The 13,515-nt window shown below is 34.3% G+C and overlaps 1 protein-coding gene across 1 annotated transcript in view; it reads left to right on the forward strand.

The window, feature by feature from the left end:
• The first annotated feature begins 2,760 nt into the window (after positions 1–2,760).
• LOC138711696 (alpha-tocopherol transfer protein-like) overlaps positions 2,761–13,515 on the forward strand; it is a 50,316-nt gene continuing 39,561 nt past the window's right edge. Inside the window, exons 1-2 of the mRNA XM_069842834.1 lie at positions 2,761–2,907; positions 10,530–10,678. Of these exons, the coding sequence (XP_069698935.1) occupies positions 10,534–10,678 (145 nt within the window). The 5' untranslated portion in view covers positions 2,761–2,907; positions 10,530–10,533. The remainder of the gene's footprint in view (positions 2,908–10,529; positions 10,679–13,515) is intronic.

The following is a 13,515-nucleotide window of genomic DNA, read 5'->3' on the forward strand; positions in this document are numbered from 1 at the left end:
ATATAGCAGAAGCTCTAACATAACCTTACTAATATACTATACACAAGTGTTAGAAAAGTTTTAATTAACGAAGATGACATAAAAAATAAACATGAATAATTTTAAAAGGAATAATTATTGAATGTATAATTTTCAAATTTGAATGTAGTTGGTGGTTCAATTGATGTTATATTGGACGTGTGCGTAATAGAAGTGGAACTCGTTGATTTAGGCCTACATGGTGTATTCAACTTATTCAGGATTTCCGAATGGTGCTCTTCATTTATTTGTAACTCGGATTTCAGAAGATGCATAGATATGATCAGTGATTTTTATTAATTCTTGTTCTTGAATGCTAGTCATATTTGAAACTGCTGTGCATCGACTGGAGTGGTTTGTAATTTTATATATATATATATATATATATATATATATATTTTTTTTTTTTTTTGACGTCCAGACCAGCGCAGTTTCAAATGTTGGCAAACAAAGAAACAAATGCTAGGGACGCGATAAAATTGTGCGATAAGCAGCCATGATTAGTTGAAATACGTCCTTTCGTACAGTTTCATTGGTCAAAAGTAGTATGACGTAGTAAGAATGTAATAGTCACATTAAGATAATTTTGCAGCGTGTCAAAGACTCACAAGATTCTTGCTGAGAAAGCAAATAATTAAGAACAGATCTTATACGTTAGACTTTTTCCATTGTATTTAATGCACAGGGAGTTCACATTTCAAAGATTGGCTCTATCTTCAGAACAGGTACAAAATATACTATTTTCATCAGCGTCTCCATTTCTTTTTTGTATTTATATGTGTTATCTGATAGGATGGCCTTAATCCTGTCAGATTAAATAAATAAATGAATGAATGAATGAATAAACTGAATAAAGAAAGAAATAAAGCAAGAAAGAAAGAAAGAAAGAAATCAAGAAAGAAATAAAGCAAGAAAGAAATAAAGCAAGAAACAAAGAAAGAAACAAAGAAAGAAACAAAGAAAGAAATAAAGCAAGAAAGAAAGAAAGGAAGAAATAAAGCAAGAAAGAAAGAAAGAAAGAAATAAAGCAAGAAATAAAGAAAGAAACAAACAAACAAAGAAACAAAGAAACAAAGAAAGAAATAAAGCAAGAAAAAAGAAAGAAAGAAACAAAGAAACAAACAAACAAACAAATAAAGCAAGAAAGAAAGAAAGAAATAAAGCAAGAAAGCAATAAAGCAAGAAACAAACAAACAAACAAACAAAGAAATAAAGCAAGAAAGAAACAAAGGAAGAAAGAAACAAAGAAAGAAACAAAGAAAGAAATAAAGCAAGACAGAAAGAAAAAATAAAGCAAGAAAGTAATAAAGCAAGAAAGAAAGAAAGAAGAAACAAAGAAAGAAACAAAGAAAGAAATAAAGCAAGACAGAAAGAAAAAATAAAGCAAGAAAGAAATAAAGCAAGAAAGAAAGAAAGACACAAACAAATAAACAAACAAAGAAACAAAGAAAGAAGTAAATAAAGAAAGAAAGAAACAAAGAAACAAAGAAAGAAATAAAGCAAGAAAGAAAGAAACAAAGAAACAAACAAAGGAATAAAGAAAGAAAGAAATAAAGCAAGAAAGAAAGAAAGAAAGAAAGAAACAAGAAACAAAGAAAGAAATAAAGCAAGAAAGAAAGAAAGAAAGAAACAAACAAAGGAATAAAGAAAGAAAGAAATAAAGGAAGAAAGAAAGAAACAAACAAACAAACAAAGGAATAAAGAAGGAAAGAAATAAAGCAAGAAAGAAAGAAACAAACAAACAAACAAAGGAATAAAGAAAGAAAGAAAGAAATAAAGCAAGAAAAAAGAAAGAAAGAAAGAAAGAAAGAAACAATCAAACAAACAAACAAAGAAATAAAGCAAGAAAGAAAAAAGAAAGAAAGAAACAAAGAAAGAAAGAAAGAAAGAAATAAAGACATACAGAAATATATAAATAAATAAGTAAGTAAATAAATAAATAAATATAATGAATAAAATTAATAAATAAATAAAGTAAATAAATAAATAAAGCAATAACTAAATAAAAATAAATAAATACAGTAAATTAATTAATTAATTAAATAAATAAAATAAATAAATAAATAGATTGCACTCTTCCCATTACTGTTACTACAATACGGAATTCTCCTTTCAAAGATTGGCTCTTTCTTCAGAACAGGTACAGATTGTATTTTTCCATTACCGTTAATAAAATAAGTAATTCACATTTCCAAGATTATCTCTGTGTTGAGAACAGGTGTAGATTGTACTTTTTTTTTCCATTACTGTTAATAAAAAAGGAATTTCCATTTCAAAGATTGACTCTGTCTGCAGACCAGGTACAGATTGTACTTTTTCCATTTTTGTTAATAAATTAAGGAATTCAGAAGAGAGAGAGACTGCACTTTTTCTATTACTGTTAATGAATAAATAATTAATAACTTTTAAACATTATCTCCATCTTTAGAAGAGGTATAGGTAAGTTTTTCTCCACTGCTGTAAATTAATAAGGAATTTACTAGGTTCCTTAAAATTGTAGCGTGTAAATTTCATATTTAACGGAAAAGAAAAGGAAAAAGTATACATCCCATAACCATTAAAATTTGAATAAAGAAAGAAAAGAAGTAAGACGATTTGTTTTTAATTGACGCGACAAAGGTGTGATAAAGAACCTTCTTTCGGGCAACAGCGAGTGTGTTAAGCTAGGTATCAAACTTAGATTAAATATGTGCTGTCATAATTCACGCGGGCTTCACGACTGACAGAGAACAACTACACAATGTTGCTATTCGAGTGGTTTGACCAGTTCCGCTTTTATACATTTTGTGTTGGCCGGGCTTGATAATGAGGCAAACCAGTACGTTCTGTGAAGTGCTACAGTCAAGGAGAAGCTCAGGATCCGTTGTTGAGTGAGTAGAGACGTGGTCGGTAAGTGCACTACTTTGATATTTATATAAATGCAAATAGTAGTCTATTCTTGAAAGAAATGTAAAGTGAATCTGTCAAAGGATATTGCTGCTCAGATGAAATGAAATACATTATTTACAGAATAGGGCAGGGCATAGTTGCGCCCCACACACAGTGTGTAATTTCAAGCAGCTAGCCGGCCAAAAATCAATTTTCACGCCCTATCTTTAATGTTAATTCTTGTATAGACGTGTTTATAACACTCCAAAGTATACTATCCAAGTGTAGACAGATGCTTACATCTGTTAGGGGACCCTCACAACAGAGCGAAAGTTGCATGTCTCCGATAAGATCATTTACGCTGCAGAGGCGGGCGCGAAGTATGTGTTTGGATGGTGCAAAGTGGTGAAGTTAATACAGTATTTTTTTCTAATACAGAGTGTGGATATATTATAAGGAGGTATGTACTTACATATAAGTTAATTTTCGTGACTATTACACTCTTACTACGTCATACTACTTTTGACCAATAAAACGGTACGAAAGGACGTATTTCAACCAATCATGGCTGCTTATCGCACAATTTTATCGCGTCCCTAGCATTTGTTTAATTTTATCGCGTCCCTAGCATTTGTTTCTTTGTTTGCCAACATTTGAAACTGCGCTGGTCTGGACGTCAAAAATATATATAAAATTACAAACCTCTCCAGTCGATGCACAGCAGTTTCAAATATGACTCGCATTGGCATTCAAGAACAAGAATTAATAAAAATCACTGATCATACCTATGCATCTTCTGAAATCCGATTTACAAATAAATGAAGAGCACCATTCGGAAATCCTGAATAAGTTGAATACACCATGTAGGCCTAAGTCAACGAGTTCCACTTCTATTATGCACACGTCCAATATAACATCAATTGAACCACCAACCACATTCAAATTTGAAAATTGTACATTCAATAATTATTCCTTTTAAAATTATTCATTCGGAAATCCTGAATAAGTTGAATACACCATGTAGGCCTGAATCAACGAGTTCCACTTCTATTATGCACACGTCCAATATAACATCAATTGAACCACCAACCATATTCACATTTGAAAATTGTACATTCAATAATTATTCCTTTTAAAATTATTCATTCGGAAATCCTGAATAAGTTGAATACACCATGTAGGCCTAAATCAACGAGTTCCACTTCTATTACGCACACGTCCAATATAACATCAATTGAACCACCAACCATATTCAAATTTGAAAATTGTACATTCAATAATTATTCCTTTTAAAATTATTCATTCGGAAATCCTGAATAAGTTGAATACACCATGTAGGCCTAAATCAACGAATTCCACTTCTATTACGCACACGTCCAATATAACATCAATTGAACCACCAACCACATTCAAATTTGAAAATTGTACATTCAATAATTATTCCTTTTAAAATTATTCATGTTTATTTTTTATGTCATCGTCGTTAATTAAAACTTTTCTAACACTTGTGTATATTAGTTAGGTTATGTTATAGCTTCTGTTCTGAGAGGATAAAAAGAACTTCTGCTATATGATATTATGGATAGTCACGTATCTGAGATTGTTTAATATTAAGATTTATTGAATAGTAATCATTACAGTGTCTGTATAAAGACACTACTGCCATCTAGCATGCATCTAGCGTAATATTTGTAATGTTGAGATGTTACAATAATACGTACATTTGAAGACAGTTGTATTTTCGTAAGTCAATTAATATTTTATTGTATTGGAGTACTTCGTTACTTCTAATCTTTATATACTTTCCTCTAATCGTGTAATAGTCAATTAAATCCCACTCGAGTTTTGATTTTCTCTAGATAAATCAAAACGTCTAGTGAGATTACTGTTGACAAAAATTATTATCTTATTGTCTAGAATAAGTGTCTGGATAAACATGTGCAAAGAGTTTGAGCTTTACCTTATTATATATTTCGAGTTGACTTTTAAAAGGTGCAGCCCTCTATCACCTCGATAAAATTTTGTAGAGATATTTATTATACTTTTCTGAATACGACGTCGTGATTTTTTTCCGCAAAATTTCAATAGTAGTGCTGCAGTTGTCTCCGAGCCGCCATTAGTCGGTGCTGTCAAAGTTGAGACTAGCAGCGAGGATACAGATTCCGATGGGGATGCATCTGACGTCCGAACGAGTAAGATATGTTGCAATATTCCTTCGCCTTACGCTTTCAATTGTAAGTGCATTCCACATTATGAACACTAATTCCACATTTTGAACATTAATTAATTTTTTTCACTCGAATCGAATTTTTTTTTACAATATTACTATTTTTATTTTCAGTAAAAATAGTTGCTATTTTCATTTTCATTATTAAAAACTTATCCACTTCAATAATTGAAGGTACATACTAAATTTTATGATAATTGAGCGATTAGTTTTCGAGAAATGATTTTCGGCCGGCTAGACTCGCTAAATTACACACTGGCCACGGTCAGGTAAGATGCAGCAGATAAAAAAGGGTCCCTGTTTTGTGGGCATAGTTGCGCCCCGTTCCCATTAGGTAGAGAAAAGGGGATGGCATAGTTGCGCCCCGAAGAAATAGTTAGAGAAAAAGACACTACGGAAACTCGAGCCTCGTAATCAACCAACCTTATTGATTTCTTATTCGATTTAATATTAATTATCGATACCGTTAAAATGAACACCATGAAGTTGGCAGTACTTTATTAACTGTTTTTCTACTGTTTATGCAGTGAATACCGATTGCCTATCGTTAAAATGAACACCATGAAGTTGGCAGTACTTTATTAACTATTTTTCTAGGGCCGTATTCATAAATATTTTTAGCGCGGGCTTCCGGTGGATGATCAGCGTTTTTCGTATTCATAAACCAGTGTTAGCGATAGGATATGATTTGAATTCTGTACTAGTAACCAGTGGATAGCCGGGGCTAGCTTAGTACGCTCGTAGCGCGTGCTGCAAAATGTCTATGAATAGCACCCCTACTGTTTATGAAGTGATTATCGATAGCCTACCGTTAAAATGAACACTATGAAGTTTGCAGTACTTTATTAACTGACATATTCAAATGAGGGAGGCGTTGCAATATGGTTCCTTAGCAGTCTTGACATTTTATTAGTGATTTTCACACCGTTTGTGGCGTATAGTGAGGTTAATTCAAAATGAATGTTAAGTTTAGTGAAAAGGGTGAAGAGTTAACAATTCACAAAGGTTCTAAGTTTCGATTTGCGAAACCCTGTACCGTAGGGTTAAGATATCGATGTACAAACAAAAAATGCAGTTCATTTATTGTGTGTGATCGATAAAAAAAGTGTTATTTTAAATAGCAAAATTGATCATATGCTAGGCCTACCTGATTTCAATGCAGCTATCACTGTAATATTTGTAAGTAATTTGTTTATATTATGACAATCACTTTCGTGTGTACTATGCCCATCGGGGCGCAACTATGCCATACCGACAGAATAAGTAAACGCTTCCTGAATTCAGAACTTCATTACAATCATGAATGTAATTAAACTCTAAATTCAAATTCAGCCTCAATTTATTTTATTATAACAATTACTGATCAAGGAGAACAAATAACAAGGAATAATATTTGTAACAAAATCAGCTACGTGGCTCAGTGCTGAGGGTATAACCAATAGACCCTAATTTCAAACCCCGATATATCGGAATTTATAACTTATATTGGTTAAGCCCATATGCTGGCTAAACAGGGGTTTTATCACAGTCTACTATTTACAGTCTCGAAGCTTGGGTCGATTTTTTGCAAATTTCGCGAAAGTTGCTAGCCGCTTGGAGCGCTGTGGGTACTAGGAACAATACACTGTGCCACAGCATCGTCATCTAATACAGGGACATCATTTTATGTTTACTTCAATTTTTATTGTACCTGAGTTTTTGAATGTACTTCACTCCCACCCCTTCTACTAAGCAAGTTCCAACTCCACACAGAACCAAGACCGCAGATAGTAAACAGTACTGAGTTACTGAGTATAGTACGTTCCAGAAATATGTTCGCGTTTTCCAGTGACGGAAGAGCTTTCAATATTGAATCATATTTTCGCACAGGTACTGTCCGTTTGCCCCACCTGCTTCTGCTCGCCCCTCTGTAAAAGCTGGGCTGTCTTAGCTCTTTTCTGAAAACATTAATTTCTCTTAGGAATTGGAAGTTTACGTAATATTATACAGCTGTTTAATTTAACTTAAATAAAAGGGCCTCGTTTAGTAATTAACTGTCACGTGATTTCCTCCCTTTCTACAATCCTGTGGCATAACCACTTCGACGGACAGTAGATAGCATGTCTGAGTAATTTTATATTTTCGGGTCGGGCAGAAGTGAAGATTGAATTTACAGTACGTAGAGTAGGTACAGAATTATTTCAACATGAGTTACCAGTACAAAGGACGAAACTGGTAATTGGAATTAGGTACAATTGTCTATAGCTCGATAATGTGAAAAAAACAACTGGAGCCAGTATCGAAATAAACGGCCACCATTTTCAAAATTGTGTTTAAATATCCATATTATGATTATTTTGCCATTTAACTTCATTCTCTATATTGTACGCTAATGTGCTGTAGACAGTATAATATACACTGCATAATGAATACGTTCGCATGGATAACTCGCTTCGTGAGTAAAAACACTTACTGTTAATACAGTACTGTATTTAGATTAAAGAAAAACCAATGAAAACTATCAGACTGAAAATCGCGATATTTCCTACTTTACGTAAATGGATGAACTAATTTTCTTCCCTCCTGTACCTAGTAAAGTGATTTGTTTGCATTTTACGCCAGTATCATCGAAGTCCAGTCGTGGAAGGGGATAGCAGACGGTGTTTCCATTTAATCCAAAGGTATAGCCTAGTTAATATTAGAAATGTTAGTAAAAATAAAATGATGTCCCTGTATAACCTCTTTTTGTAACACAATATTAATTCTGATAAAGAACAAAACCACGGATAGAAAATGTGGAAAAGAAATTAAAATTTCCCTATAAAAGGTACTATCTAAAACTACTAGTGTCACTGAAATGTTCACTAGCGTAGAATGAACCGTGAAAGCATAGAATGATTCTTGAAAGATGCCTTATATAGTTGTTAGTGGGTTATTTTATGTCGTTCCATCATCTACTAGACTAGGTTATTTAGCGTCAAGTGAATTGATGTTAGTGAGACAGTATTTTGGCGACATGAGTCCAAATTTTCTTCATAGATTACATGACATTCGCTTTACGGTTGAGGCACCTTAAGAGACTATGTTGGAAACAGTAGAAAGGGAAGGAAGGTGCTCTTGTCGAGACAGGTTGATTAATGTAAAATATCAGATATTAATTACTTACTTACTGGCTTTTAAGGAACCCAGAGGTTCATTGCCGCCCTCACATAAGCCCTCCAACGGTCCCTATCATGAGCAAGATTAATCCAGTCTCTATCATCATATCCCACCTTCCTTAAACCTATTTCAATATTATCTTCCCATCTACGTCTTGGCCTCCCTAAAGGTCTTTTTCCCTCCGGTCTCCCAACTAACACTCTATATGCATTTCTGGATTCGCCCATACGTGCTATAAGCCCTGCCCATCTCAAACGTCTGGATTTAATGTTCCCAATTATGTCAGGTGAAGAATACAATGCGTGCAGTTCTGTGTTGTTTAACTTTCGCCATTCTCCTGTAACTTCATCCCTCTTAGCCCCAAATATTTTCCTATGTACTTTATTCTCACATACCCTTAACCTATGTTCCTCTCTCAAACTGAGAGCCCACGTTTCACAACCATAAAGAACAACAGTTAATATAACTGTTTTAAAAATTCTAACTTTCACATTTTTTGACAGCAGACTGGATGATAAATGTTTCTCAACCGAAAAATAACACGCATTTCCCATATTTATTCTGTGTTTAATTTCCTCCCGAGTATCATTTATATTTGTTACTTTGGTCCCAGATATTTGAACTTCTACACTTCTTCAGAAGATAAATTTCCAATTTTTATATTTCCATTTCGTACAATATTCTCGTCACGAGACAATCATACTTAGTCTTTTCGGGATTTCCTTGCAAATCTACCTCTTTACTTGCTCCCAGTAAAATTCCCGTTTTTTCCCGAATTGTTTGTGGATTTTCTCCTAACATATTCACGTCATCCGCATAGACAAGCAGCTGATGTAACCCGTTCAAGTCCAAGCCCTCTATGTTATCCTGGACTTTCCTAATGGCATACTCTAGAACAAAGTTTAAAAATAAAGTTGATAGTGCATCTCCTTGCTTTAGCCCGCAGTGAATTGGAAACGCATCAGACAGAAACTGACCTATACGAAATCTGCTGTACGTTTCACTGAGACACATTTTAATTAATGGAACTAGTTTCTTGGGGATACCAAATTCTATAAGAATATCATATAAAACGTCTCTCTTAACCGAGTCATATGCCTTTTTGAAATATATGAATAACTGATGTACTGTACCCTTATACTCCCATTTTTTCTCCATTATCTGTCGAATACAAAATATCTGGTCAATAGTTGATCTATTACGCCTAAAACAATGCTGATGATCTCCAAGAATTTCATATACATATGGAGTTAAACTTCTCAAAAGAATATGAGACAAAATTTTGTACGACGTCAATAAAAGTGATATTCCTCGAAAGTTACTCCAGTTAGTCCTGTCCCACTTTGAAACGATAAATTTTGAATATTGGTAACTTGGTACATGACATTATCAATTTGCTCAGTCTACTATTGGTAGAGTAACGTTGCCTTGAAATATTTTATGTTCTAACTTGTCCTACACTTCTTTTAAAAGGAATGGGTCAAATTCGACCTGGTACTTAAAAAAAGGCATTATTTCAGGTTGAATAGACCTCAGTTTTTTGCTATTCATGATATGATAGAGGATTCTTTGCTATGTTCTGAATACAATTATGTAAAATGTTAAGACATATAGATACATTATTTCAAATGTCTAATTATTACTATTAAATCTCATCAAAATAAAATATAGGCCTATTTATTTTCAGATCATCTGATATTTGTCTCCAGATTTCTTCTTTAAGTTTCGTTTTTTTATAGTTTTCATCCAGTGTATCATATAAATAGGCCTACAGGTGACATCGTACAAGTTCGATAAGTTTCTGACTGCAATCACCAGCCATCTTTCCTCATTTTCAAATAAAAACAATACAATTCATTGCCACCTGTGATATCTTTTTCTACATTCATTCGTCATAAAGAGTATAAATGTCAAACATCTTTGATAAATGTATCAAGAAAATTCGCTGAGCTACCGATTCCAGCGAGAAACTCGCGCGAGGTTTTTGCCTCGAACGAGAATCTCTTCCAGTGTGTGGACGTCCATTTGAATCCATGTTATCAATTTTTTAATTTTCTCGCAACACATTTCTCGCTGGCGAAAACTCTTCAAGTGTGTTACGGGCCTTACTCGTGTGGAGAAAGATTATAAACAGAGAAATTGGTTCGGTCAAAGACTGAGAATAACACGAATTTCCGCTTTCAATTTTACTTTTGCCTTTCCAGTCCGTTGCTATGGAACCAACTAAGCAGGAGATTGATTACATGTAGTAAGTAATTAGTTGCATTTATATTTTCAGAATTATGGCAAATGAGCTTGGGTTTCCCAATAGAGAAGTTATAGAGAAAATATGGGCAGAATATGGACTCAACGAAAGAAGTATTAAAGAAGCAGTGGACATGTTGAAGGACTGGATACAGTCACAGCCACATCTACCAAAAGAAGAAGGTGAGTGAACTTACGTCTTTACTTCGGTACATTAAAATAATATATAAGATATGCGTAAATCACTCGTGATTTAAGACGGCGCTTATTCCGTCGGATCCCGGCCAACTAGTCACTCATAACGAGTGCACCTCAGCACATGTGTGGACATTGGTCCTACGTTCATAGACATCTATGACGTAGTGCAGAGGGCGGCCACCAGAGGGAACCCAAGAGGTGGAACTTTAACTGAGAGGATTCGATCCGGCACCGGGATGGGAATCCGGTTTAGCTTAATGGATAAAGCATCAGCACGTAGAGCTGAAAACCCGGGTTCAAATCCCGGTGCCGGAGAGAATTTTTCTCCGTTCCACTACTCTTTCATCGTACGATGACGCAGAATATCTGCATGGGAACTTTATATGTACTTCGGCACAATAGAATAATATACATGTCACTGATGAAAAATGAAAGGTTGTATTATTATTACTATTATTACTACTCCTACTATTACTACCACTATTATTATTATTATTATTATTATTATTATTATTATTAATATTATTATTGTTATTATCTCTGTACGTCGATCCTTTTTCAGCAGATGTACGAATAATGCGGTCAGATCTTCAATTTAAACTCACTGATTTACAATGTAATGTTAAATGTAAGCTAGATGTAAGGACTTGACAAATGTTTAACTTTACAAACCTATGCCAGAAAATAAATATCCGAAGCTTCGTTTTTTCGTTTGCTCTGTTGAAGCCATGTTCGTTACAACTTACGTTTGTGAAAAATTATTTTCAACAATGAAAATAGTAAAAACCAGATTTAGATCACGACTGATAGACAAAATACATTCGTGATCAACTACGACTGGCCGTAAGTGACATAATTCCTGATTCTGAACCTCTGTCGCAGACACATTCTGAAGACAGTTAATTTTAGGTTGTGATAATGTCTACTATGTTTTATCGTTCATTTCTTTCTTCGTTACACGTACTAAACATTAGTTTGTAACCTTATACTGTATAAAATTATATTTAAGTGCTTGATGTAAGGAAAATGAAAATACGTTAATAAGTCAGACAGTTGCTTCACTTCCCCTTCGGGTGTTCGCCCCCTCCATAGGTGCTATGCACGTTGCAGGTTACACAGTGGCTCGGCGCATGATCACATTTTCGCCATGGCTCACAATGTGCAATAACGCAAATCTAGCTGGACAAAATTCATAACTTCTCTGCATTCCATCGGATTGTTATGAAACTTTGTACAGACCTTACAGATAGCACATATTCTTCGTGTACAAACTCTGACTACGATTGTGTAAGTGGAATTACCCCTTTATACTGGATGGTTTTAGACAAAAATAGTAACTTCCCTCCTATCTAACAGATTATTATGAAAAATTGTACGGAAGTTACACGTAGAATATGTTTTTTTGTGTGTGTACAAATTGTATTTACAGTTCCAAAGGAGAAAGTACCCCTTTACAGGGTGTGCAATTACACACGATTAACTTCTCTCCTACACAAAAGATTTTATGAAAGTTTGTACAGGAGTTACAGGTAGCATATATTATTTTTTGTGTATAAATTCTGATTACATCTGTATGTTATCTTTAGGCCTAGTAGTTGTACAAAGTTGCATAAAATACACTGTGTCCGGGACAAAATTTACCAAAAAGAAAGTTTAATAACTCGCGGAATAATGGAGATAGGAAAATGAAATTTGCGGCAAATGAAAGAGGGACATTTTAAGTTTTATGTGTGATGTTGACAACATTTGGTCATTGTTGTTGACATAGCTGTAATTAAAATGGCGTTCACAGTGCAACAAAAACTTCAATGCTGCTATTGGCTTGCCGAATTCAAGTATCCGAACATAGTGGAGAGAAGATTTAGACAACAGTGGCCTGAGAAGCAACCACCAGATAGGCACACAATGTGTAAGGCCCGTGTAAGTCTGTTCGCCGTGCCAGCAGGGAACTTGCAATTCCAAAGTCAACTATCCACGATGTTCTGCACAAGAGGTTACGTCTGCATGCATACAAGATTCAATTGGTTCAAAAGTTGAAACCAAACGACTTGCCTGCACGATATGATTTCGCTAGTGACATGCTGTTGAAAATTGATATTGAAAATGGATATCTGCAGAAGGTCGTGTTTAGTGATGAGTCCACCTTCCACGTCTGTGGGATCGTCAACAGGCATAATTGTCGCATCTGGGGATCAGAAAATCCGCATGTAGTGAGGGAATTGGAAAGTGACAGCCCTAAGATTAATGTTTGGTGCGGACTTACACATGAAACTGTGATTGGACCGTTTGGCAAGAACTTGAATATCGCCGGGACATCTGTCGTGCTACAAGAGGTGCACACATAGAAGTTTATTAGTGGTCACTCGAAACTTTGGAAGTCCCTTTGTCAATTCCCGTAAACAGCATTTTCATCCATCAATTATTTGGTGAGTTATTAAACTTTCTTATTGGTAAAATTTGTCCCGGACACCCTGTATATTATATAGGGGAGAAGTTGTTAATTTTGCATAAATGCACCACTGTAAAGAGGCAATTCCTTTTATAGAACATAATCAGACCTTGTAGACAAAAAATATATTTCACCTGAAACTGCTGTATGAAGTTTCATAAAAATCTGTTAGATAGGAGAGAATTTTTTAATGTTGTTTAATGCATCCCTAAAAGGACTAGCTTCACTTATGGAACCGTAAATATAGATTGTGCAGAAAAAATATATGGTATCTGTAACTTCCGTACAATGTATAAAAAAAAAATCTTTTAGATAGGAGAGAAGTTATTAATTCTAATGCACCCGCTATAAAAGGGTAGTTTTTCTTGTTCAA

Source organism: Periplaneta americana, chromosome 13 (genome assembly GCF_040183065.1).
Source record: "Periplaneta americana isolate PAMFEO1 chromosome 13, P.americana_PAMFEO1_priV1, whole genome shotgun sequence".
In the NCBI taxonomy this organism is placed as follows: domain Eukaryota; kingdom Metazoa; phylum Arthropoda; class Insecta; order Blattodea; family Blattidae; genus Periplaneta; species Periplaneta americana.